Source organism: Acanthochromis polyacanthus, chromosome 6 (assembly GCF_021347895.1).
Source record: "Acanthochromis polyacanthus isolate Apoly-LR-REF ecotype Palm Island chromosome 6, KAUST_Apoly_ChrSc, whole genome shotgun sequence".
Taxonomy (NCBI): domain Eukaryota; kingdom Metazoa; phylum Chordata; class Actinopteri; family Pomacentridae; genus Acanthochromis; species Acanthochromis polyacanthus.
Genome location: NC_067118.1, coordinates 7,615,273 through 7,638,036, shown reverse-complemented (window position 1 = coordinate 7,638,036; position 22,764 = coordinate 7,615,273). Strand labels below are relative to the sequence as shown.

Sequence of the window (22,764 nt, the reverse complement as noted above, 5' to 3'; positions counted from 1 at the left end):
AGACACACTTACATCAAAAGATCATGTTTCAGATCACATCAGTCAAAGCAGACATCTTAATGTACATCATGTTTATGTTAACAAGTTGATATTAGACCAATCATTCGGTCAACAGGAACAAACAGAACAAGAAACAACACAGAAATAGGACTATATTCTACTTGTCGACTGGATTATTGCTCAGCTGTTAATTAATGCATTCTAAGATGGTGTTTGAATGAGGCCTTGCTGTTAGATTGTCGTATGTCGCATTCATTTTTCACACTGTCGCCGAAGAACTGCTCACAAAGGAATTTAAATTTGTTGGATTTCTTTCTATAATACAATATTGTAGTATTTGCCTTAATGTTGCCTTAGTGTTTGCCTTACTATGTTAAGTGTCTTAATTTAGGTAACACTGTGAAATGCTGATGTAAAAATACCATGACATCACTTCCTCCAGCTGTGTACCCATTAGAGCAGTGGTTCTCAACCCTGTTCCTCAGGACCCCATGTCCTGCATGTTTTAGATGCTTCCCTGCTCCAACACACCTGATTCAAATGATCAGCTCGTCATCAGGCTTCTGCAGAGGCTTGATAACGAGCTGATCATTTGAATCAGGTGTGTTGGAGCAGGGAAGCATCTAAAACATGCAGGACATGGGGTCCTGAGGAACAGGGTTGAGAACCACTGCATTAGAGGACTCAAACAGCAACTTCCAGGGCCCAGACAGTAAGGCAACATGAAAAGATCAAAAACCACAGTTTCTCAGGTGTCCACTTCAGGCTCCAAATGTAAGTCAATCCCCATAAACTCATACATACAGAAAGTGCCAAATATGGTCAACACATTCTTTTTGAAAGTCCATGTACCTTAAAATTAACATTCACTCTCACCCTGACTGGTTGAGGCAGATATCGGCCTCCACTTCGCCTGGTTCTGCTGCAAGTTATTTCCTGTTAAAGGGAAACATTGTGGATTTGTCGGGCTCCTCTCTGACAACAACTTCTAAACCTGAGAAATGAAGTCAATCCGAAAATATTAAAAAATAAAACTGCAGTTCCTCAAATGTCCACTGGAAGCGTCCTCCAAGAATAAGTCACTCCGCACAGACCTCCAAGTTAAAATCTCCAAATTTACAGTAGAAATAAAAGTGTTTTTGGCCTGGTGCAAAGAACAGTTTTTGGTCTCTATAGCTAATTTCACTGTTGATGATCACTGTACAGCATTATTTGTTTACAAAACTCGTCTATTTACAGTTTATTAAGACGTAAAGTTATGCATAATCACCTGAGTTCCACTTTTGCTCCACCTCTTTGTTTATTTCTGGATTAGGTTTGGTTTCCATATGACCAATGCAGACTTTTAAGGTGAACAGGAGGTGTAGCGGTGGTTCTGTCGATACTATAATATGTATACAATACAGAGAGAAACACAGCAGGCTCTCATGGATGTTTCTGAAAGGTTGTGAATTTGCACTTTTCCCCAGATATAGCAGCTGGTTACAGACTGAAGAGGTAGAACAGTGTCAGTGCGATTACTGATGAGGTATGCCGAGAATTTCTGGACAATTTCCTTTTGTGTTTCAGCTCCGTCGATGGAAAGAATGAACAAATCAAAGTTCTCTAAAGTCTGACAGCGACTACTTCAAGCACAACTCCTTTAATGATGGATCATAAAGGTGCTGATGATAAAGAATCTCCTCGGTACGGCCTCTTTTCTTAACAAACATCTGTTTTTCTGCTACATGTGCAGTCAGTGAGCCTGCAGTGACCAGATTTGGTCTGTACCTAAACATCTGTGTAGACCCTCAGTGACTCTGTTGGATCATAAAATATACATCATATGTTAATAGTATACATTTGAATGTGGAAATCAAGAACTGGTGCTTAGGAGACACGCATCAACACTTCTGCATGGATCAGTACAAATCCTTTAAGAGCTTGTTATTTATGTACAGAAAGACATCCAGCAGCAATCTGAGACACTGATGCTTTAGAAGGTGGAGGAAACGTAGATTCAAGAAAAAAAGATAAAACAAATGTATTTTTTAAGGCCTGAAGGAACCTGTACAAACAGGAACATTAGTCCTGTTTTCTGGACTTCACTGCAGTGTCCAGGAGAGCTTTCCCATCATGCACCAGCACCCGCAGCAGCAGCAGCAATTTACAAACATAAAGCTCATTTCAAGTGAGTTCATCCATCATGACTCATAGTTTTGTGATTTTTACACCGTGTTCTGCTGCGTTTCCCATTATTTCCACAGCTCCTTTGTTCACCACACACATACTTATTATGTTTGGTTTGAGCGCTGAGCCGTGCAGGTCACAAATTGTGGTTTTATTGAAACACTAATGCACTGAAATCCTGCATAACGTCGAGCACTTTTCCTCTGCAGAATCCAACTCCAACTAGACAGTGTCGCTCGCTAAAATGCATCCTTCAAACCTCCGTAAAACGCCTGCAAAACCTGATTCTAATTACGACTCAGATTGAGAACGTTCTTGCAGTTTGAGCTTAGCAGGAAATACACCTGGTTCAGTTAAATGCATCGAGAAAAACAGGTTAAATATTGATGCAAACGGAAGACTAAACCTCCTGATAGGGGCCACAGTGACAACACCAGACAGAGACGAAAGACTGACATTAATCGCATCTTTGTACAATCTACTATACTTTCAATTCAAGAGTTGCTCTGCTTGTGATCACACCTCTGCAGCAGCACATGCAGACATTAGCGTTTGCATGGTTTACCCACCTAACCGGCTGACAAACCAGGCCCTGGATCACCCCTGACTGCTCCCAGGTGATGGTCCAACAGGAGGACGAGCTGCTCTTCCTGCATCACAAACACCATCAGCTGCAGATAACAAACCTAAGAAATAAGACCGACACTGCTTTCATGATATCGCCCAGAAAAGGAGGGCAAACCGCAGGAAAAAATGTAGAAAAACTACACAAAAAGCCAAAATGAGAAGCAGAGCAGCTGCTAACTGTAAGCAAGTTGCTCTAGGAAGTGGCTTCATCAAAAATACATTCCCAGTTTCGTCACTGTAGCTGCAGGACTGTGTGTCCTCCTGTGGGCTCCGACCGGCAGCTTGAACTTTGGAATAAATTTAGCTGTAAAGTGGGCGACTCGCTTGTTTATGCAGCTCAAGCAGAAAAAAACAAGAAGATTTAAAGACACTAACAAGAAAATGTGCATGTCTCTCCTGCAGGCTACAGAATGGGACTAATGGAATCAATGCAAGCTCAGCAGGGAAAGCAGACCATTGGCTGATCTAATTCAGCGTCCTCCTGCTTCTGTACCAGTCATGGAGAAGATTGGGTCTCTGTGCTGCGTCCTGATTGAAGGTGGCATTTGATCAGAGCTGTCAGTGCGCCGCTGGATGCAGGCCCAGAAGCCGCATGTCAGCTGTAATCCCCATTATGCAAATGAACTCACACCACGTTGGGAAGAAGAAGAAGAAGAAGCTCCAGATCAAGACGTGACAGCTACTGAACCACAAACAAAATCTGCTCCAACACGAGAAGATACTTGCTACGAAAAAGAAAACCAAACCGCTGAGAGCTTTTCCAAACATCCAGATGTTGGCGGCGCAGCAGATGGCACCAGCTTGTGCAGAAAAAGACGCATCTCACTCAACAGCTGGGTGCATTTCTCTGTGCAACCTTGAGCCTAAATCCCTGAATCACAACCTAAAATAAATAAAAAATCACGCAACACTCACAAAGATTTGCGCTCTACCAAATGGCACCACGACGCGGGGATCACTTTAAAGCCGGAGAGCTCTGCTGATGTCTGTGCTCCAAACTTGGAAAAAGCAGCTCATGCGGACCACAGGGCAGCGGATTATCTTGGCTATGTCGTCCAAACAGATCTCAGTTTTGTGTGTTTTGTTTTTTCTTGATCCTCATCCACCATTTTATCGCCACATTCAACTCTGAGAAAACCTCCGCAACGCCCAGAAACACACCGCGAACATCTCGCCCAGAGGTGGGAGCAGAGGCGCCGCATCCGAGCTCCACATCTGGACTTTTTCCCAGCAGCAGCAGCCAAAAAAAGAGGAGTAAAGTTTGGAGGAACGGGTTCTTACCTGGTGGCTGTTTGGATCAGCGGTGCGTCAGAGCGGCTCCGCGTAAACGCTCCGTCTCCAGCGTCGCTCCTGCTGTGGTTTCTACCTGTTCAGAGACGGAATCCTGCAGAACCAACAGTTCCCATCGTCCCCCCTGCACTGACTCAACACTTCTCCCCCCTCCTGCCTCCTTCTGCTCGTCCCTCTCCCCCCCTCCTCTCCTCACCGGCGTGTTTTTTGTTCGGACCCCGGTGCCACATGTCTCCGCCTCATCGCCGCGTCTCCTGTCGCCGCTGGTTCGAGGCTGAGCGCGGCTCCGCGACCCGATCAGGTAGGAAACTCCACGCAGACTCACCTGAAGGGAAGGATGCTGCGTGGAGAAGGTGGAGGTGGTCCGGGAGAGGCGCTACTGCCCCCGTGTGGCCGGGGAGGCTCCACAGCAGAAAACAGTTCAAAACCACACTTCAATCTCCCGCTTTTATCTCATGGATTTACATGAAAACTGCATTCAAATCCTCATTTATAACGAGCAAACTGCAGAAAACACATTTATTTAGGTGTGATACAGTAAAAAAGTAAATTGTCCAAAAAACATAATTCCGACTTAATTTCCCAAACTTAAAATATAAATTACATGAAAATGTCTTATTCTTCTTAACTCCGAGTTCATCATAATCCTCTGACATGACAATTTATTGGTGATTTTCTGCAGTTTATGAGTTCTGAATGCTAAAGAAGCTCATAAATTTCAAGATATTAATACAAAAAATGATTATTTCCTTATAAACTGATGTCAAACTTAACAACCTGTGTCCAGTTTTACGTCAAATTATATTTAAATCAAGCAGAAAACAGTAAAAACGACACTTTTATCTCCTCTCTTTAACTAAAACTGGATTAAAATCTTTTTTAAACAAGCAGCTTGCAGAAAACACATTATTTATGTCAGACAGTTAAAATACCAAAAATATGACCTACAAAGAACTCCCCTTCCTGATCTTAATTTACACTAAAACTAAATGAAAATGACCATTTTAAACCAGCAAATTGCAGAAAAAAAGGTATTTATGTGTAAGATAATAAAAATGTAAACTGATGCTGACCTTCCTACATCTAAATTATAAATTAGATGGAAATTTTTATTCTTATTAACTCGTCCTCATTGTAATTTAATCATAATGTTCTCCTCAGTTTATGAGTTCTGAATGCCAAAGGAGCTCATAAATTTCCAGATATTGATTCAAGAAATGATTATTTCCTCATAAACTGATCTCAAACTCCACAATTTGTGTCGTTTGTCTTATTTGTTGCCGTTTTGCGTCTCATTTTTGTCAATTCTGGTCTTGTTTTGTTGCTTTTTTCTTTTTTTTTGTCTTACTTTTGTCGCTTTGTTTCTCGTTGTGTGTGTCCTTTGTGTCTCGCTTGTGTTCTTTGTCTTATTTTTGTCGTTTTGCGTTTTGGTTTCTTCATTATTTTGTCTCGTTTTTGTCGATTTATGTTTCATCTCGCTTGTGTCGTTTGTCTCATTTTTTTTGTCATTTTGTTTCTCACTTTTGTTGCTTTGTGTCTTGTTTTTGTTGTTTTTTTTATTTTGATCATAAATTACAACACTATATCATTCATTTCCGGACACCTGAGGCTAACACTGGCACTCTGTGATCTGGAAGTTGTAACGTGGAAATGATAAACTGAGGCTGGATGTTGGTGACATTAAACTGATTTTTCTGAAGAAATTTCAGGCTGTTCATGATTTTTGTAAAAAGATAATTCCTTAAATATGAACATTTTCAGAATGTACCTTTTTGCATTAAAACAAAGGAAACATGAGGAGTTGTGTTTATTTTTAGGCTACTATGCTGTGATTTTACTGCTTACTTCAGACCACATTTAGCTGAACGTGGAACTGAACTAAAATGAGTTTGACATTGCTGGTTTCTTATCTTTTATCATCTTAATGTCTACTTTTATGTTTGTTTCTATGATTTTAATGCATGTCTACCTGTAAATCATTTTTCTGAATGTATTTCTTTGCCTTTGTAAAGAACCTTGTATGAATTGTGCTCCACAGATAAACTTGTCTTTAAAAGTGTCTGTGGCTGAAACAGTAAAAGCAACTTTCACATTTTGTTTTCAGCCTGAACTTTGGGATTTTAAGCAACTAAATCTGAAATCTGGTGCAGAATGAGGTGTCAGATGGTCTGAGATGTGCAGAGAATTAAAAGTGCACTGAATTCGGTGATAAATGGGCGTATTTCTGCAGAACTGGAGAAGACACAGCTTAATTTTTGAGGAAACCAGACGAGAATGTGAGTGAAAATAGGAGCTCTGTGATGTTCAAACAAACACGAAGCAGAACAAGAGCAGCTCAATAATCCACAAAACTGACAGAAAATCCTCTTTCTGCTCGTATTTTGGACTCGATGACCATCAGCCTTTTTGCAGACAGAACTCGTCCTCCGATTAGACGCTTCGGCCAGAAGAGCAGCAAAGAACACTTGAAGCTTTCCTGCTAAAGTGCAGCTTTTAATCTGAGAGCGAGGAAACGTTTTATCTCACAAGTGTTCCCCTTATCGAGCTTCCACCCTTCACTTCCACTTGGAGTGAGCAGCAGGAGAGCAGACGGACGTGTGGAGGGCACAAAAACGGGATTCCAAGGAGCACAAACAAACATCTGATCGATTTATCACCAATCAATACTGGAGCTGTATTGGAAAATAGGTTATTAAGGTGCACACTGGGAGTGTTTCCCTCCAAGGATTTTGGGCTTCAAGGTGCAAATAAATCGAACTGAATCAAATTCAAACGGCCCAAAAGTTTTCACAGAAAACACCAAACAGTTAAACGAACACCTCAAACATTTTATTCAGCCGTGTTTTAATATTTAACATCAGGAAAATAAATAAACAAACTTCAAGTTTCAATGAGGGTTTAAATACGCAACAGCATGACATTTAGTGATAAAAACATCATGTGGATGTGACCTGGTTTCACAGATTTACTGCAGTGTTTTCTGTCAGCTTTGGCTCCGTTTTCACAACAGAATTCCAAGATGTGAAACATTAAAATGCAAACAGACAAAGCTGGCCTCTTCTATGCTGCTTTCTATGCATGAAAAGTGAAGCAAATGCATCATTTGTTCCTCTGTTCTGACAGAAACAGCCTCATTAGCTTCAATGCCAACTACAGAAATCACTGAATCAACGTTTGCATTTCAACAACACAGTCGCTTACTGTTCCAAACGTACACAAATAACAGAAACGTATGAGGTCCGCTGCTTTGAAGAAGGCAGAAGTCATTATTTAGCCTCATTTAAATGCAGAAATTACTGAAGTATAAAGTCTAAATGTTTCAGATGTGGTTGTATGAGTCTGTTTTTAAATTGCACAAGAAAAATGACAGTTAAAAAAGAGAAAATTTCCAAAAGAAAAGTTTTAAAGTGAGTGGAATAACGCACTGAAGCTTAATGGAAGTGAGTTCAGCAAAAACAAAGATGTTCTGTATGAAGCATTAGACTCCGATTTCCACTAAAGAGCATCAAAAATACAACTTCTTCAGGAATCTGTGACCTTCCTTAAACACTAAACTAGCAAGAAATGTCTTGTTTGGAGGAAATATCTTCACTTTTCTTTTACAGCTGCACAAAAATGTAGAACTAGCATCACTGCTAACTAAAACAACCACTAATTCACATCTTATTTTGCAGATTTTTATCGAAATTTGTCTAAAATTTGCATCACTTTTGGATTAAAACCGATTTACGGTTAAAAAGCACATTCAAAAAGCTGCGTCAGTTCAAATATTAGCTCCTATATTTGTATTTTTATTTTAAATGATCCGATAAACCAATCCACGATCCTGATGCAGATATTTCAGATTTTTTTAAGTATAAATTGTGTTAAACGGTGAAATTCTGTCATGAAAACTCAGTCAAAGCATTCAGGTTCATTCCAGCTTACTGACATCTTCATTTGCACGTTTGTTTGTTTTTTAAAAAGAAATCTGCTTAATACATCCTGAAAAACACCGATTTCCTCCCCCAGCCTGCATTTACTTTACTGCTACTGTTTCCTTCTCTTTAAAACTGACCTGAGAAAAACAAAGCAATAAAAGGAAACTCCCCGCTGGAAGCTTAACGATAGATATGTTCCTAAAAACCCTTAAAAAAAATGCTACAACTTCCACACCACCTGTTACATTTTCCACTCAGGAGCTTTCTGATAATTAAACCTGCAGAAAATACCTCCTAATGATACGACCCGGCGCCTCCAGAAGCTTTTTGTTAGAGTAATCAAACTGCTGCGGTGGATTATTGTTACAGGAAATGAACTGCGTTGTTTTAAAACCTCAGTTTTGTGTCGTTTTCTGGCGAGGAAGTCGCATTAAAGCTCAGTTTGCTCAGTGATCAGTCTGGAAGTCTTCAAGTATGAGGTTCTGGGTTTCTGAGTGGATGTAAACAACAAAGGAGGAGTGGATTCTGCTCATTTTTCTTCTGATCTGACCCCAATTATGGCACAAATCTGAGAGAGTTACAGTAATGAACCCTTCGACTGATTAGTCACACCGACTTTAGATCGGTTTAATTCAGTGTCGGTTCACTTGAGGACTGTGTGAAGAGCTTTTTGTGGAAGCCGGCGTCCTTTTATCCCCGTTCTGGAGAAGATCAAGTGGTGCTTAAAGCGTTTCACATGAATTCCAATCCGTCTCACCTTTTAGCTTCACTTTCTAAGAATATTTGATCTTTATAAAACTATAATCCTCTCATATATATTCATGTAACCGTCCTCCGTTTGTGTTTCTAACTCAGTCCTACCTACAGTTTCTGCACACCTGGAGGTTGTCGTGGAGACAAACAGGAAGTAGGAGGAGTTCTAGCCCGCCCCCTGCTGGAGGTTCCTCTCGTAGTTTTTCAGGCAGATGTGGACGCGCTGGGTGAAGTAGCTGCGCTCAGAAATGGCCCGGAGGAGGTCGGTCTGGACCAGCGTGAGGTCGTAGAGCTCAGAGGTGCAGGCAGGACGAGTCTCAGCGCCGCCCGGGTCCAAAAAGACCTGAGAAAACCACAAACAGCGACAGAGAGGAAATAAAAGAGGGAGGAAGGCGTGGAGGTTAGCTTCATGGAGCAGCTGCAGGCTGATCAATAATTTAATTCTCTAATCGGTCCGTCACATCGGTCCAGCTTTGTAGCTCTGGTATTTAGCTTTTTATTAGAATTAAGTCAGCAGTCAGTGGAAATAGAGAAGAAAAGAATAGAATAGGAAAGAAAAGAATAATAGAATAGAACTCACAAGAATAGAAAACAAGATAATAGAACAGAACAAAAGAAAAGAAAAATATCCAACACAACACAATAGAAAAGAATAAAAAGAAAAGAACAGAAAGAATAATAGAATACAATAGAAAAAAGAAAGAAGACTAGAATAAAATAAAAAAATACAATAAACAATAGAAAAAATAAAAAGAATAGAATAGAACAATAGAATATAAAAGAATAGAAATAAATTATAAAATACAGTAGAAAAAATAAAAAGAATAAAAAGGAATAGAATGGAAAAGTGTTAAAAGAACAGAATACAATACAATAGAACAGAACAAAAGAAAAAGAAAAGAATACAACAGAAAAGATAGAATAGAATAGAACAGAATAGAATAGAAATACTTTATTCATCCTCCACAGTAAATTCTGTTGTTACAGGATCAAGCACAGGACGTCAAGTTTGATCAGACGTCTCCCGAAACTTATGAAAACTTTCAAACTAGACATTATGAACCATAAACGAAGACAGATTTGGCAGCTGCATGGCTTATTTCTCGCCTCAGACGTTTAAAGAACTGTTTTCGTAATAAAAGAGAAAGCTTTAACCAAGCGTTCACTGCTGGGAAACGGTGACCTGAGTCTGGGAACGCTTCCAGAGAATCAATAATCCAGATTATTATCCAAGAAACACACGGCATTCATAAAATAAAAACACTTTGGAGACCTTACACCCTCACACAAAGCAGAAAGCTATTAAAAACAGTTCATTACATGTGTGTAATGTTCCACTTTACTAAAAACTGAGGCTCATGTTGCAGCTCTGTATTCAAAACCAACCAGAACTCAATGAATCTCTATAAGATCCTGTGTGATCTCTGACATGTTTGCAAAACTCCTGTTTGTTTTATGAATTTACCTCGAGTACGTAGTGTGAAAAAATAACTTGAAACTGGACGTATGACGAAAAACTAAACAAAAGAATAACACAATGGGGTTGTAAAATGTAACTTTGGGTGAACTTCTGCAGTAGATTACAGAGAAATCAGATAAATTAATTAGCTAACAGGATGTGTTATTGTTGTGGCTCCTGTAATAAAATATTTCACCAAACTGGCTCCACCTGTGGCAGGACAACCTCCATTTTTATTTCTCTTCATGTATTATTGGTCCTGTTTTAGTTGCAGAAATGCTTCATACATATATTCTATGAAACTGGATGGTAAAAACGGATAAAGTCAGATTAGCCCCTGGACTGTGGTGAGTTTTCCATCCATTTGTGACTAAATGCAGTTCCTCACATTGAACACCAGGGGGCAGTCTTAATATCATACGAATTTACGGACAAGAAGCAAAATTCCGAGAAAACGAGGCGTGACTTACATTATGCACGTGGTAGGACAGGAAGTGGAGCGTTTCAGGACCGGCCTGATGCTTACCTTTGGATTAACGATGGTGTCCTCGTCGTCCTGCCGGATGTTGTCGTCTATGAAGATGTGCTGAACATTCTGGTCAAACGGGTCGACCCACAGCGGCTTCCCCCCACGGATGGAGAAGGTGTTGGTGACCCACCTGGAGAACAGAACGTCCAACAAAGATTAGAAAAAGCTCAGAGAAAGACCACAACATCACATTAAGATGAAGTTTTTATGACGCAACAATGTTAAAATATCTTGTTGAAAGCATAAAGTTTCCATATTGTGCCATTAACATGATGGTAGTATTTTTAGAAGCCTCTAGAAACAGTTCTTAGGTGTCCAGATGGTGCTGGTGAATAACAACAAACACACAAAAACCAGAAGAACATGTCAGAAGTACAGTACAGTACAGTATAGCATGTTACAGTACAGTATAGTACAGTACAGGATGGGATAAACCAGAAAAATGAAAAAATGCATACTTAATTTTTCATGTGCAATATTCAGTTTTCATGTGCAATTTTCCAACTTAATGTACAACAGTACATTTTTCATGTGCAATATTCCACTTTCATGTTCAGTAATTAATTGTTCATATTCAAAATCCCACCTTTAAGTGTAATATTTCATTTTTCTGGTGAAATATTCAATTTCCTGTTTACTAACATATTTTATGTGCAATATTCTATTTTCATGCACAATAATTATTTTTTATGTGCAAAATTCCAACTTAATGTGCAGTATTTAATCTTTCACATTACACAGAAAAAAATGAAATATTGCACACAAAAAATGAATTATTGCACATAAAAATAATTATTGCACATAAAAAATAATTATGGCACATAAAAAATGAAATATTGCATATAAAAAATGAAATATTGCACATAAAAAATAATTATTGCACATAAAAAATAATTATTGCACTAGTAAAATGAAATAATGCACATAAAAAATGAAATAATGCATATAAAAAATGAAATATTGCACATAAAAAATTATTGCACCAGTAAAATGAAATATTGCACATAAAAAATGAAATATTGCACATAAAAAGTGAATTATTGCACATAAAAAAATGAAATATTGCATATAAAAATAATTATTGCACATAAAAAATGAAATATTGCATATAAAAAATGAAATATTGCATATTAAAAATGAAATAATGCACATAAAAAATAAAATTATGCACATAAAAAATGAAATATTGCACATAAAAAATGAAATACTGCAGTTGAAAAACGACTTCTTACCAGTCGTAGTGGTCCTGGAAGCCCCCCAGGCCCTGCACAGAGCTGAAGTACTGGTACAGGCTTCTCTCTCCATCCCGACTCGACACTCGGTCGTCGGCTCGGCTCAGGACGATTCCCTTCCTGTTGCAGCGGATCTTTCCCGGAGTCAAATCCACGCTTAGCTGAGGGAGAACAGAGGAGGAGGATGAACTGTGTGGTCAGCGTAAAAACCACAAAAAACATCTGCAGCGTTGTTCTGTTATTAAAACAAAGCCTCGGGCTGATTTGACCCAAATTAACTGTGAGATCAGCACCAAAGTTGTACAATAAAATCTGGTTCAGCAACATAAGAACAACTACTTCTGCAGCTTAGTGAGACATAATGTGGTAAAGATCAGAACCTTTAAAGCACCACAGAGACAGGAAATGATTCTAGACATCTTTCAACACATTTGAAATGTATTAAATCATGTGTGTGTCCCAGATCTGTGCTGTAAACAGAACAGCTGAAGATTAAGAACCTATAAATCATTTAAACTGTGAACATGGCAGACAAAATCATTCATTCTGAGCTGCTTCTCCTCACTAGAGATTTAAATGTGCTCACTGCTTTTAATATGCAATTGTGTAGGAAACCAGTGTGACTGAGAATGGAAAATAGCTCGCTTTAGTTTATTTAAGCAATAAATATTGGTGATGCTTTACAGTAAATATTGCACATGAAGATGGAATATTGCACCAAAACAAAAAATTACTACACATAAAGTTTGAATTTTGCACATTAAAAAAATTACTATTGAACACTGAACTATTGCACATGATAAATTCAACATTTAAGCTGCAATACACCAGAAAAAATGTGCATAAATGTGGAAAATTGCACTAGAAATAGAAATATGGCACATGAAATTGGAATATTACACCAAAATATGAATACTGCACATTAAGTTGGTATTTTGCACCTGAAAAAAGTGAAATATTGCACCAGAAAAAAATAAATAATGCACATTAAGGTGGAAAATTGCACAAGAAAATTAATTATTGAACATGAAGTTGGACTATCGGAACAAAAAAATTTAATAATTCACATGAAAAAAAGGACATTCATGTAAGAAATACTGGTGATGCTGGAGTCATTTTACTGTGCAGCAACGGTAGCCAGAACCCCAAACATACACAAATATTTGGACATAAAGTTGGATTACACTGTAGATTTTTTCTGAAGCTGCTGAACTGAAGAACGAAAAAACTCACTTTATGTCTGCAGCTGATTTTGCTCTTTCTGTCTAAAGCTATGCACTACATTAGCAAACAGCTTTTGAGAAGGATTATTAGCATTCTTTTGCACATTTAAAGTTGCTGGCAATACAAACTGTGCAGCCCTGCACATTACTGGGTGATAAATTTGCACATTCCTGCACACTGAAAGCATTTCTATTAGTTTATGAAGTGAGCCAAAGCATAATCATTGAAGCTCGCTGGTTATTCTGCCGACATGATTTTCTGCACATAACTAAAAAAACAGCTAAATTAATTATATATCAAATCGTGCAGCTCGATTGTGTAGCGATTTGTTGTCCAGTTTTTATGAAATTCACAAAAAAAACTGGTCAGAAAATCTCCATTGAAATGAATGGGAAGTCAACCGGAACACTGCCAAAACCAGCCCTGATGGGAGCCCCGTAGCTCTGGCAGATTTTACAGCAGAAGCTTCATTTAAACTTTAAAGTTGTCCCAAGACATTGAATAATATTCACATTTTTATATCTTTTATAGTTTTTATGCAGTTACAGTTTAAGTTTAAGAATTTGCAGAAAATCTAGATTTTTTTTTTTTAGCTTAAGAGGGTGTCATCACGTGTTTTAACCAGATCTTTTTTTTAAGTGCAATTAACCTTATTTCCTTCTCACAATTTCCCCTCTACATGAACAATTTATACATATAAATGTAGGTATTGTTGTCCTCTTCCAGTGTGAGTCTCATTTCTGTAGGATCTGCAGCATTTTCAAAAATCACCTCAGAGCTCAGAGCGACTGTCATTTTATCTGAACTCTAAAATCAGAAACGCTGAGTCTCTCTAATCTGGCACCAAATCTGTAGAAAACACAGTTCATTCAAAGTTTAAAAAGCTCACAAGGCCCTGAATAATATACATTTAAATCCACGTTTTTATATACTTTATAGTTTTTACACAGTCACTGTTTAAGTTCAAGAACTTTTAGAAAATCTAGAATTTTTTTTTTAGCTGGAGCGGGCGACATCACATGCTTTGACCAGATACATTTCTATGAAATACATACAGTTAACCTTATCTCCTCAGAATTTCTCTTTTCCATGAACAATTTAAACCTATAAATGTCGGTATTTTTGTCCTCTTTCACTCGGTGTGAGCCTCATTTCTGTAGGATTCAGTTTTTCATATCAAAGGAAAAACTCAGATGTTAAAAGGAAGTGATCAGGGTTTGTGAAACATGCTGGCTTTTCAAAATAAAATGTGTTTAGATACATTATACTGTATGTACAATTGTAACGAGACATAATAGCAGGTAAAAGCTTCAATGACACACTTAGAATTTCTACAGGAAGTTTCTAATATTCCTTAAAGTCCTTCATTTGGCTTCTTTAATCAACATGTTTACTGTTACTCACTAAAACACAAACTTAAATTCCTCGTATGTTCATAAAACTGAAGGTTTCCCCCTAAACCTGACGTTTTAATCGGGCTTGTTTTCCTGCTGCAGACATCTCCCAGACTTGACTGCACTGAGGCAGGAAAACAGCTCGAGTCCAGAACAAACAGAGCAATCACATTATGTCTGGGGTTGATTTTGCCCGCTGCTCTTTCCGTCTAAACGCACAGATGAATTAAATGGATCTGACAGGTAACTGCTGGATTTCCACTGTGCTCTTCCTCAGACAGCTAACAGAGGCTGACAGCTTCACTTCTGGACGTCTCTTCCTGCCTCCGTCCGCTCTGACAGCTGCTGTTTTTTTTCTCAGAACCAATGGATCCCACCACAGGTGTTAAACCCTCCAGGTGGGGAGTCGATGGGACGCAAACGTTTAAAGGCACAGAAAAGGTCTGCAAATACCTGAAATTACACTCAAGTAAACAGAGAATGGAACACATGCAGACGCCTGCAGCAGCTGCAGTGAAGTCTGTTGGTGAAAAAATGTCCGTCAAAGTCACTGAAGCTGATTTTCTGTTTTACAGGGATGCTGAGTTTGACTTCAAGTGTCTTTAGAGTGTCATGAGACAGGCCGAGTTCTTATGTAAGGTCAGCAAATTCAGTTCAACTGCTCTAATTCTGTCGAGAAAAGGGTTAAAGGTATAACCAGAAGCTTAAAACCAAAAAAAATTACATTGTAAAAACTACAGAGAAGACATTAACTGGTAGAAATTTGAAATTATTTCTACGCTTTGACAAGTTGTTTTGATCATAAAGTAAAATACTGTATGGCTCATTATTCTTTTGTCATTTTGTGTCTCATTTCTGCAACGATTCCTCTTTTTTTGTCTGACTTTTGTTGTTTGTCTCATGGTTTTTTATTTCTGTTTCCTTTTTGACCTGCTTGTGTTCTTTTTTCTATTTTTGTCGTTTGGTTTCTTTTATGCTTATTTTTTGTCTTTTTTGCATCATTTGTGTAATTTTTTTGTCTCTTTTTTGATATTTTGTGTCTCACTTTTGTAATATTTTGTCTTGGCTTTGTTGTTTTTGTCTTTTTGTTCAGATTTTTGTCATTTTAATCATAATGTAAAATACTGTATCATTCAGTTCCAGATGTGATCTGAACATTGTAATGTGTAAACAATAAACTGAGGCATAATATTGTTGAAATTTAACTTATTTTTCTGAAGAAATTTCAGGTTTTCCACAATGTTTTGTAAAAACATAATTCCTTAAACGTGAACATGTTCAGACAAAGCTCTGATTTTACTAGTCTGGCCCACTTTTGATCAGTTTGGATTGAATGTGGCCCTGAACTATAATGAGTTTGACACCCCTGGTGTAGATGGTTACAAAATAAGGGCTAAAGGACTTTCAACTAACTATTAGCATTGCTGTATGTATATTCATGACCCAGCAGATGTTGTCATATTTCCAGAAGACCTTCAATAAATCTATGAAAAAATCTAAATGCAGGACAAAGACTCATGTAGGGCTGTAGCTATAGATTATTTTAGTAAACAAGAAGTCTAGTGATTAATCGAGTAATTGGATTCATTACGGCATCATAAGCAGAAGTTAGTGCACTGTGCAACAGAAATAAGTGTCCTGACGACTGTTTGAGTTTTTTTGAGTTCTTAAAACATTCTGATAAAAGTAGGACGCTGATTTTTTGCTCCCCAAACAATAAAATCTGTTTGTGATTCTGAAAAGTCTCATTTAAACTCATGACTGACTTCACCTTGAGGTCGGGCAGGTCGGGGAACAGCGGGTGACTTCCTTCGTTCAGCGCTCGGTTCACGGCTCTCAGCACTCGAGGCAGATCGGCTCCGAACGTACGGAACGCGACGGCGAACTCCCGTCCTTCCTGGACCAGATCCCTGAGCAGCTGGAAGAAGGACGGCAGGATCCAGTGGTACAAACGTCCATCCTCTCCTTTCACGGACAGATCTCTGTCGCCCTGCAGGGAAAACCAGAGTCAGCAACACAAACCTGCAGCAAACAGTCAGACCGGTTCACAGGAAGAGAAATCTAATCCTGAAAAGAGGCAGTGAACCAGTAAACCTGAATATTATTTGCATATATGCAAAATAAACACACGGTTTGGTTTGACCTGATGCTGTAAAAAAATTAAAGATTCTGCATCAGAAACTTTACAAACAGAAAAATTAACTGGTCCTTGAAGTAATTATGTGCTATGTGCACTTCTGTTTTAGAATTTGGACAGATCTAAGCATAATATCGTGAAATTATAATCAAAAAACTTCATTTTGCATTTTTCATTGAAAATTTCCCACAAAATACACATTTGAACTAGACTGATCCTGCAAAGAACAAACAAAAAAATGTCAGAAACTTTAAAAACAGAAAGATTCTTTAGTTCTTATAGTAATCAAGTGTAATGTACACTTCTGTTGGAGAACTTGGCCAAATCTATATCATGATCTTACAGTCAAAAGCTCCTTATTTTACAAGTTTTCATTTAAAATTTCCCCCAAAATAAACAGTCTGTCAAATCAGATGCTGTAAAAAAAACAAAAAACAAAACAGAGCTATTCACTGGTTGTTAAAGTAATATGTGCAATGTACAGTTCAGTTTTACAATATGGAAAAATCTAAGCAAAATATTGTGATATTACAATCAAAAACACTTTCATTTGCATTGTATATTTAAATTTTCCCACATAAACATTTGAACTAGCCTGATTTTGCAAAAAAAAACTAAACATTTTGCATCAGAAACTTTAAAAAATAGAAAGATTCTTTGGTTCTTAAAGTAATCGTGTGTAATTTACACTTCTGTTGGGGAATTTGGAAAATTTTCAGTTTCTTTTCAATGAATACAACATTAAATGAAAAATCCAGTCTAGACATTGTTAATGTGGTAAATGACTATTCTAGCTGGAAATTTCTAATGGAATATCTCCGTAGGGGTACAGAGGAACATTTCCAGCAACCATCACTCCTGTGTTCTAATGCTACATTGTGTTAGCTAATGGTGTTGAAAGGCTCATTGATGATTAGAAAACTCTTGTGTAGGTATGTTAGCACATGGATAAAATGTGTGTTTTCATGGAAAACATGAAATTGTCTGGATGACCCCAAACTTTGACTGGTAGTGTATATATACATATGTACCATGTATGCAGAGCATTTCTAAAGTAAATAAAAAGCATCTGAATTTAAAAAGCATGACTGCAGAGAAGGGAGTGATTTTTCTCTCAGGGCAGAACTTCTAAGATCAGTTTTCTACCATTATAATCCCTCTGATCGACTCTCTCTTGCCTTGGTGCCTTCGGGCCAGCGGAGCAGGTCCAGATGTTCGTCCAGAACCGAACGGAAGCGTCGCCCAGCGGCGGACGTGAAACCAGGCAACCGTCCAAACTGGGAGTAGAAGCTAACAGCGTCGCTGCAGGGCGGTAGCAAGGAGGGGAAGTCGCTCAGCCACTCCCAGGCTCCTGGAATAAGAATAAGACTCATGTGAACAGATTTAGATCCAGCTGAAACACAAAACAGGCCATAGAGAGAGTGAAGGAGTTTATTTACAAGTCAGTACCATCATATGCTGAATATTTACCTATTTACAGTGGGTACGGAAAGTATTCAGACCCCTTGAAATTTTTCACTCTCTGTGTCATTGCAGCCATTTGCCAAAATCAAAAAAGTTCATTTTATTTCTCATTAATGTACACTCAGCACCCCATCTTGACAGAAAAAACAGAAATTTAGAAATTTTTGCAAATGTATTAAAAAAGAAAAACTGAAATATCACATGGTCAGAAGTATTCAGACCCTGTGCTCAGTATTGAGTAGAAGCTCCTTTTCAGCTCGTACAGCCATGAGTCTTCTTGGGAATGACGCAACAAGTTTTTCACTCCTGGATTTGGGGATCCTCTGCCATTCTTCCTTGCAGATCCTCTCCAGTTCTGTCAGGTTGGATGGTGAACGTTGGTGGACAGACATTTTCAGGTCTCTCCAGAGATGCTCCATTGGGTTTAGGTCAGGGCTCTGGCTGGGCCAGTCAAGAACGGTCACAGAGTTGTTCTGAAGCCACTCCTTTGTTATTTTAGCTGTGTGCTTAGGGTCATTGTCCTGTTGAAAGGTCAACCTTCGGCCCAGTCTGAGGTCCTGAGCTCTCTGGAAGAGGTTTTCCTCCAGGATATCTCTGTACTTGGCCGCATTCATCCTTCCTTCAATTGCAACCAGTCGTCCTGTCCCTGCAGCTGAAAAACACCCCCCACAACATGATGCTCCCACCACCATGTTTCACTGTAGGGATTGTATTGGGCAGGTGATGAGCAGTGCCTGCTTTTCTCCACACATACCGCTTAGAATTAACACCAAAAAGTTCAATCTTGGTCTCATCAGACCAGAGAATCTTATTTCTCATAGTCTGGGAGTCCTTCATGTGTTTTTTGTCAAACTCTATGCGGGCTTTCATGTGTCTTGCACTGAGGAGAGGCTTCCGTCGGGCCACTCTGCCATAAAGCCCCGACTGGTGGAGGGCTGCAGTGATAGTTGACTTTGTGGAACTTTCTCCTGTCTCCCGACTGCATCTCTGGAGCTCAGCCACAGTGATCTTTGGGTTCTTCTTTACCTCTCTCACCAAGGCTCTTCTCCCACCGTTGCTCAGTTTGGCTGGACGGCCAGGTCTAGGAAGAGTTGTGGTCGTCCCAAACTTCTTCCATTTGAGGATGATGGAGGCCACTGTGCTCTTAGGAACCTCGAGTGCTGCAGAAATTCTTTTGTAACCTTGTCCAGATCTGTGCCTTGCCACAATTCTGTCTCTGAGCTCCTTGGGCAGTTCCTTCCACCTCATGATTCTCATTTGCTCTGACATGCACTGTGAGCTGTAAGGTCTTATATAGACAGGTGTGTGCCTTTCCTAATCAAGTCCAATCAGTTTAATTAAACACAGCTGGACTCCAATAAAGAAGCAGAACCATCTGGAGGAGGATCAGAAGAAATGGACAGCATGTGAGTTAAATATGAATGTCGCTGCAAAGGGTCTGAATACTTCTGACCATGTGATATTTCAGTTTTTCTTTTTTAATACATTTGCAAAAATTTCTACATTTCTGTTTTTTCTGTCAAGATGTGGTGCTGAGTGTACATTAATGAGAAATAAAATGAACTTTTTTGATTTTGGCAAATGGCTGCAATGACACAGAGAGTGAAACATTTCAAGGGGTCTGAATACGTTCCGTACCTACTGTATAGTCACATTTACTGTTTTCATAAATCTTTTACAACTGTGATATTTTCTGTTCACCAACAACCACATCATGTCCATGTGATCACTAATAAATAAAAACAGACGGCTTTAATCAAGTTACAGCAAAAGCACAGTGTCATCTGTTTACATCTATTTTTAATCATCTAAATGACATTTATTTTTAAACTTTATTTTATTGCTCATTTTTTTCTTTTTTATCCTTCATTCACTCACTTATTTACTGTTATTATTTATTATCATGTTTGTCCTATGCTTGTTTCATTTTATTCCACTTGTTCTGTCCTTTACTTGGATGTTGTGTTTTATTATTTTATCTGCTGTTGTTGTAATAGTTTATTTTGAAAATGTTCTACCATGTTTTACTCCATTTAACCATTTTTATCCTTCTGCTTGGACTACACAGCTTCTGTTGTTCAACAGCCTGCCAGCCTTGATTTCTTTACTATTTTTTTACCCTGTCTGCCTGACTTTGTAAAGTCTGTTTATTAATGGAATTATATAAATAAAAGCTTTTATTATTATTATTATTATTATTACTATTGATAAATCAATTCATTAATTTATTAATAATAATAAATTAGTAGTTAACATTAGCAATTAATTGTTAGTAATAATATTAACATTATTTAATTTTACTGTCACATTAATGTGTTTTAGGAGGAAGATTTTGCCATTTCACAGCAGCAGTGACATTATATGGATGCCATTTTAGAGCAGAACCTTTAAAAAACTGCAAAGGCGAGCTGAAGAGGAGCATTTATTGTTCTGTTAATGGCTTTAATTAGATCAATTAAGATGACACATGGACTGATTTTTCAAAATTGGAATCATAAATAAATCATGGAGGGGTCATCAAACTGTCTTCTGTCAAAGGAGGAAGCTCAAGCTAATAAATTTAAATAGTTTATGGCAGTATCATACCTGGCATTTTACAAATTCAAATGCAGAACAAGTTGGGAGCAGCAAACCCGACTCAGAATACAGATTTACAGAGTTTATGGAGGAATGTGGAACAGTAACTGGTAATACTGCAGTCATAATCAATGAATAAATACAGTTTCACAACTTTTAGGCAAGTTTAAGAGTACAACAACGTTGCTGCTTTTCTGGATAGAATCTGGTTTGTTTTCAGCACCGTGAGGGACTGAGTAACTCAGATATATGGAAATACCTGAATCTTATATAGAATTTAACAATCAAAACACAGCAAAAAACATCCATATCTGTCGCAAAACATTTTTCACTCTCCCTGTTATTAAACTGTTTTGCAACTTTTCGGCATGACATTGAAAAATGTAAGAAGACAAAGAGGCTACATGTTCTACGTTTTTGATCAGATGGTTTCGGTTTTACTACCATGAGGAACTCAGATGAATGGAAATACCCAGATACACCAGGTTTGTTCACGAGACTTAACCACCAAAATATGGCAAAAAATAGTTGAAAAACACTGTAGATTCATTTAATTACATCACAATTGACTTTAGATAGAGACATTATTGTAGACCTCTCAATACTTTAATCATTAACAGGTGAATTTTTTTGCTTTGTTGACATAGTTTTCAAGTAACAACAGCATGATAGAATACCTGAAAACCAGTTCTGGCTTTTGGTTTTTGTGTTCCACCCTAAATATTCAGGTTCCCCACCTGGACACCCCTTTGAGAAGTTTCTAGAACCGTCTCTGGATCTTTGTAAAGGTGACCTGTTAGTCGGCTTACTTAATAATCAGCTACATATCAGTAGTATTCGATTATTTTGTGTGTTGACAGCTAATTTGTTGAGGAGAAGTGAAGGAAAACGCCTTAAATTGGCTGTTTTTGACGGAATTCTGAACAGGAACAAACATCAGCATCCTGACAGCAGGTGGCCGGTTTACCGTGTTTGTTCATCCGCCCCCAGGTGACGGTGGTCAGGAAGTAGTCCAGAGCCGCCACCGTCCCCTGAGCCGTCACCGCGTCCGACACCAGGATGGTGTTGTTCAGGTCCACATGAAGGACCAACTTCCTCCCCCGGTCCTGGTTCGGAGACCGCAGCCACCGAGGGACCGCCACCGCCGGGTCACCTGTCCCGCTGCCGCCCGCCGGGTTCGTGTCAGGGTCGCTCCGTGTCCGACCGCCTCCAGCCGCCGGAGGGCCGCAGTTCTCTGTTGCCTCCGCCATGAGAGCCACAGGAGGACGGCGGCTACTGCGGTGGAAATATTTCAGCTGAAACTTGCCCCCGAACCGGCTTGGCCATATGTCAGAGCCGCTCTGAGTCACAGAGCTTTACCGGTTCTTCCCCTCCAACCGGGAGCTTCTTCTTCGGTGGTGGCGGTTGGACGAAACCACACAGCAGGAAACAGCGCCCACCGCCGCCATATTGGATGTTTATAACAGAAATATAACATTTTATGTGAAGTTCATTAAGTTCAGATAGATGTTGGAGTTATTTCACTATGATGTGTCAGCAGATAAAGCTGCAGTTTCAGGATCACACTTCCAGGACTCCTGTTTGTGCCACAGCGTCCCCTATCGCAGTGGATGATGCCCAAAAAGGTTTCTTCCAGCCAAATTCTACATTCTGCCCGAGTATTTATAGATTAAAAGTTTTTTCCAGCCAGTATACTACATTATGTCCCAGTAGTTATTATTTAAAGGTGTGGTCCAGCCGAAATACCACATTATGTCCAAATATTTATAGTTTAAAGGTTTATTCCAGCCAAAATATTGCATTCTGTCCAAGTATTTATAATTTAAAAGGTGTATTCTGGCTAAAATAATACATTCTGTCCAAGTAGTTACAGTTTAAAGGTTTTTTTCCAGCCAATATACTACATTATGTCCAAGTATTTATAAAGTAAAGGTTTATTCCAGCCAAAATGCTATGTTTTGTTCAAGTATTTATAGTTTAAAAGTTTAT

General features: G+C 38.6%; 2 protein-coding genes across 3 annotated transcripts in view; both read right to left on the bottom strand.

The window, feature by feature from the left end:
• The window catches only part of LOC110959203 (kelch domain-containing protein 8B-like), a 293,431-nt gene extending 288,979 nt beyond the window's left edge, over window positions 1–4,452 (bottom strand). The window contains exon 1 of one of the 2 annotated variants that reach the window (XM_022205982.2): window positions 4,078–4,452. The gene's annotated coding sequence lies outside the window, so the exon portion shown is untranslated. Of the gene's footprint in view, window positions 1–2,738; window positions 3,175–4,077 lie in introns of those variants that run through there. The other variant, XM_051949825.1, reaches the window with a different exon arrangement.
• Window positions 4,453–6,893: 2,441 nt separating this feature from the next.
• si:dkey-32e6.3 (uncharacterized) lies at window positions 6,894–22,339 on the bottom strand. Its single transcript, XM_022205981.2, has 6 exons — window positions 21,743–22,339; window positions 17,913–18,085; window positions 16,369–16,587; window positions 11,980–12,140; window positions 10,745–10,877; window positions 6,894–9,102 (listed from the first exon to the last, which is right to left on the bottom strand). The coding sequence occupies exons 1-6, from the start codon at window positions 22,023–22,025 to the stop codon at window positions 8,926–8,928; spliced, it is 1,146 nt and encodes a 381-aa protein (XP_022061673.2). The 5' UTR covers window positions 22,026–22,339; the 3' UTR covers window positions 6,894–8,925.
• Between the last annotated feature and the right edge of the window lie 425 nt (window positions 22,340–22,764).

Coding starts and splice junctions, on each gene's coding strand:
- si:dkey-32e6.3 (XM_022205981.2), bottom strand. CDS start 22,025: ATGGCGGAGGCAACAGAGAACTGCGGCCCTCCGGCGGCTGGAGGCGGT. Junction 16,588..17,912: donor GCTGGCCCGAAGGCACCAAG/GCAAGAGAGAGT, acceptor TTTTCCCTGCAG/GGCGACAGAGATCTGTCCGT. Junction 9,103..10,744: donor ACACCATCGTTAATCCAAAG/GTAAGCATCAGG, acceptor TGGTTTTCTCAG/GTCTTTTTGGACCCGGGCGG.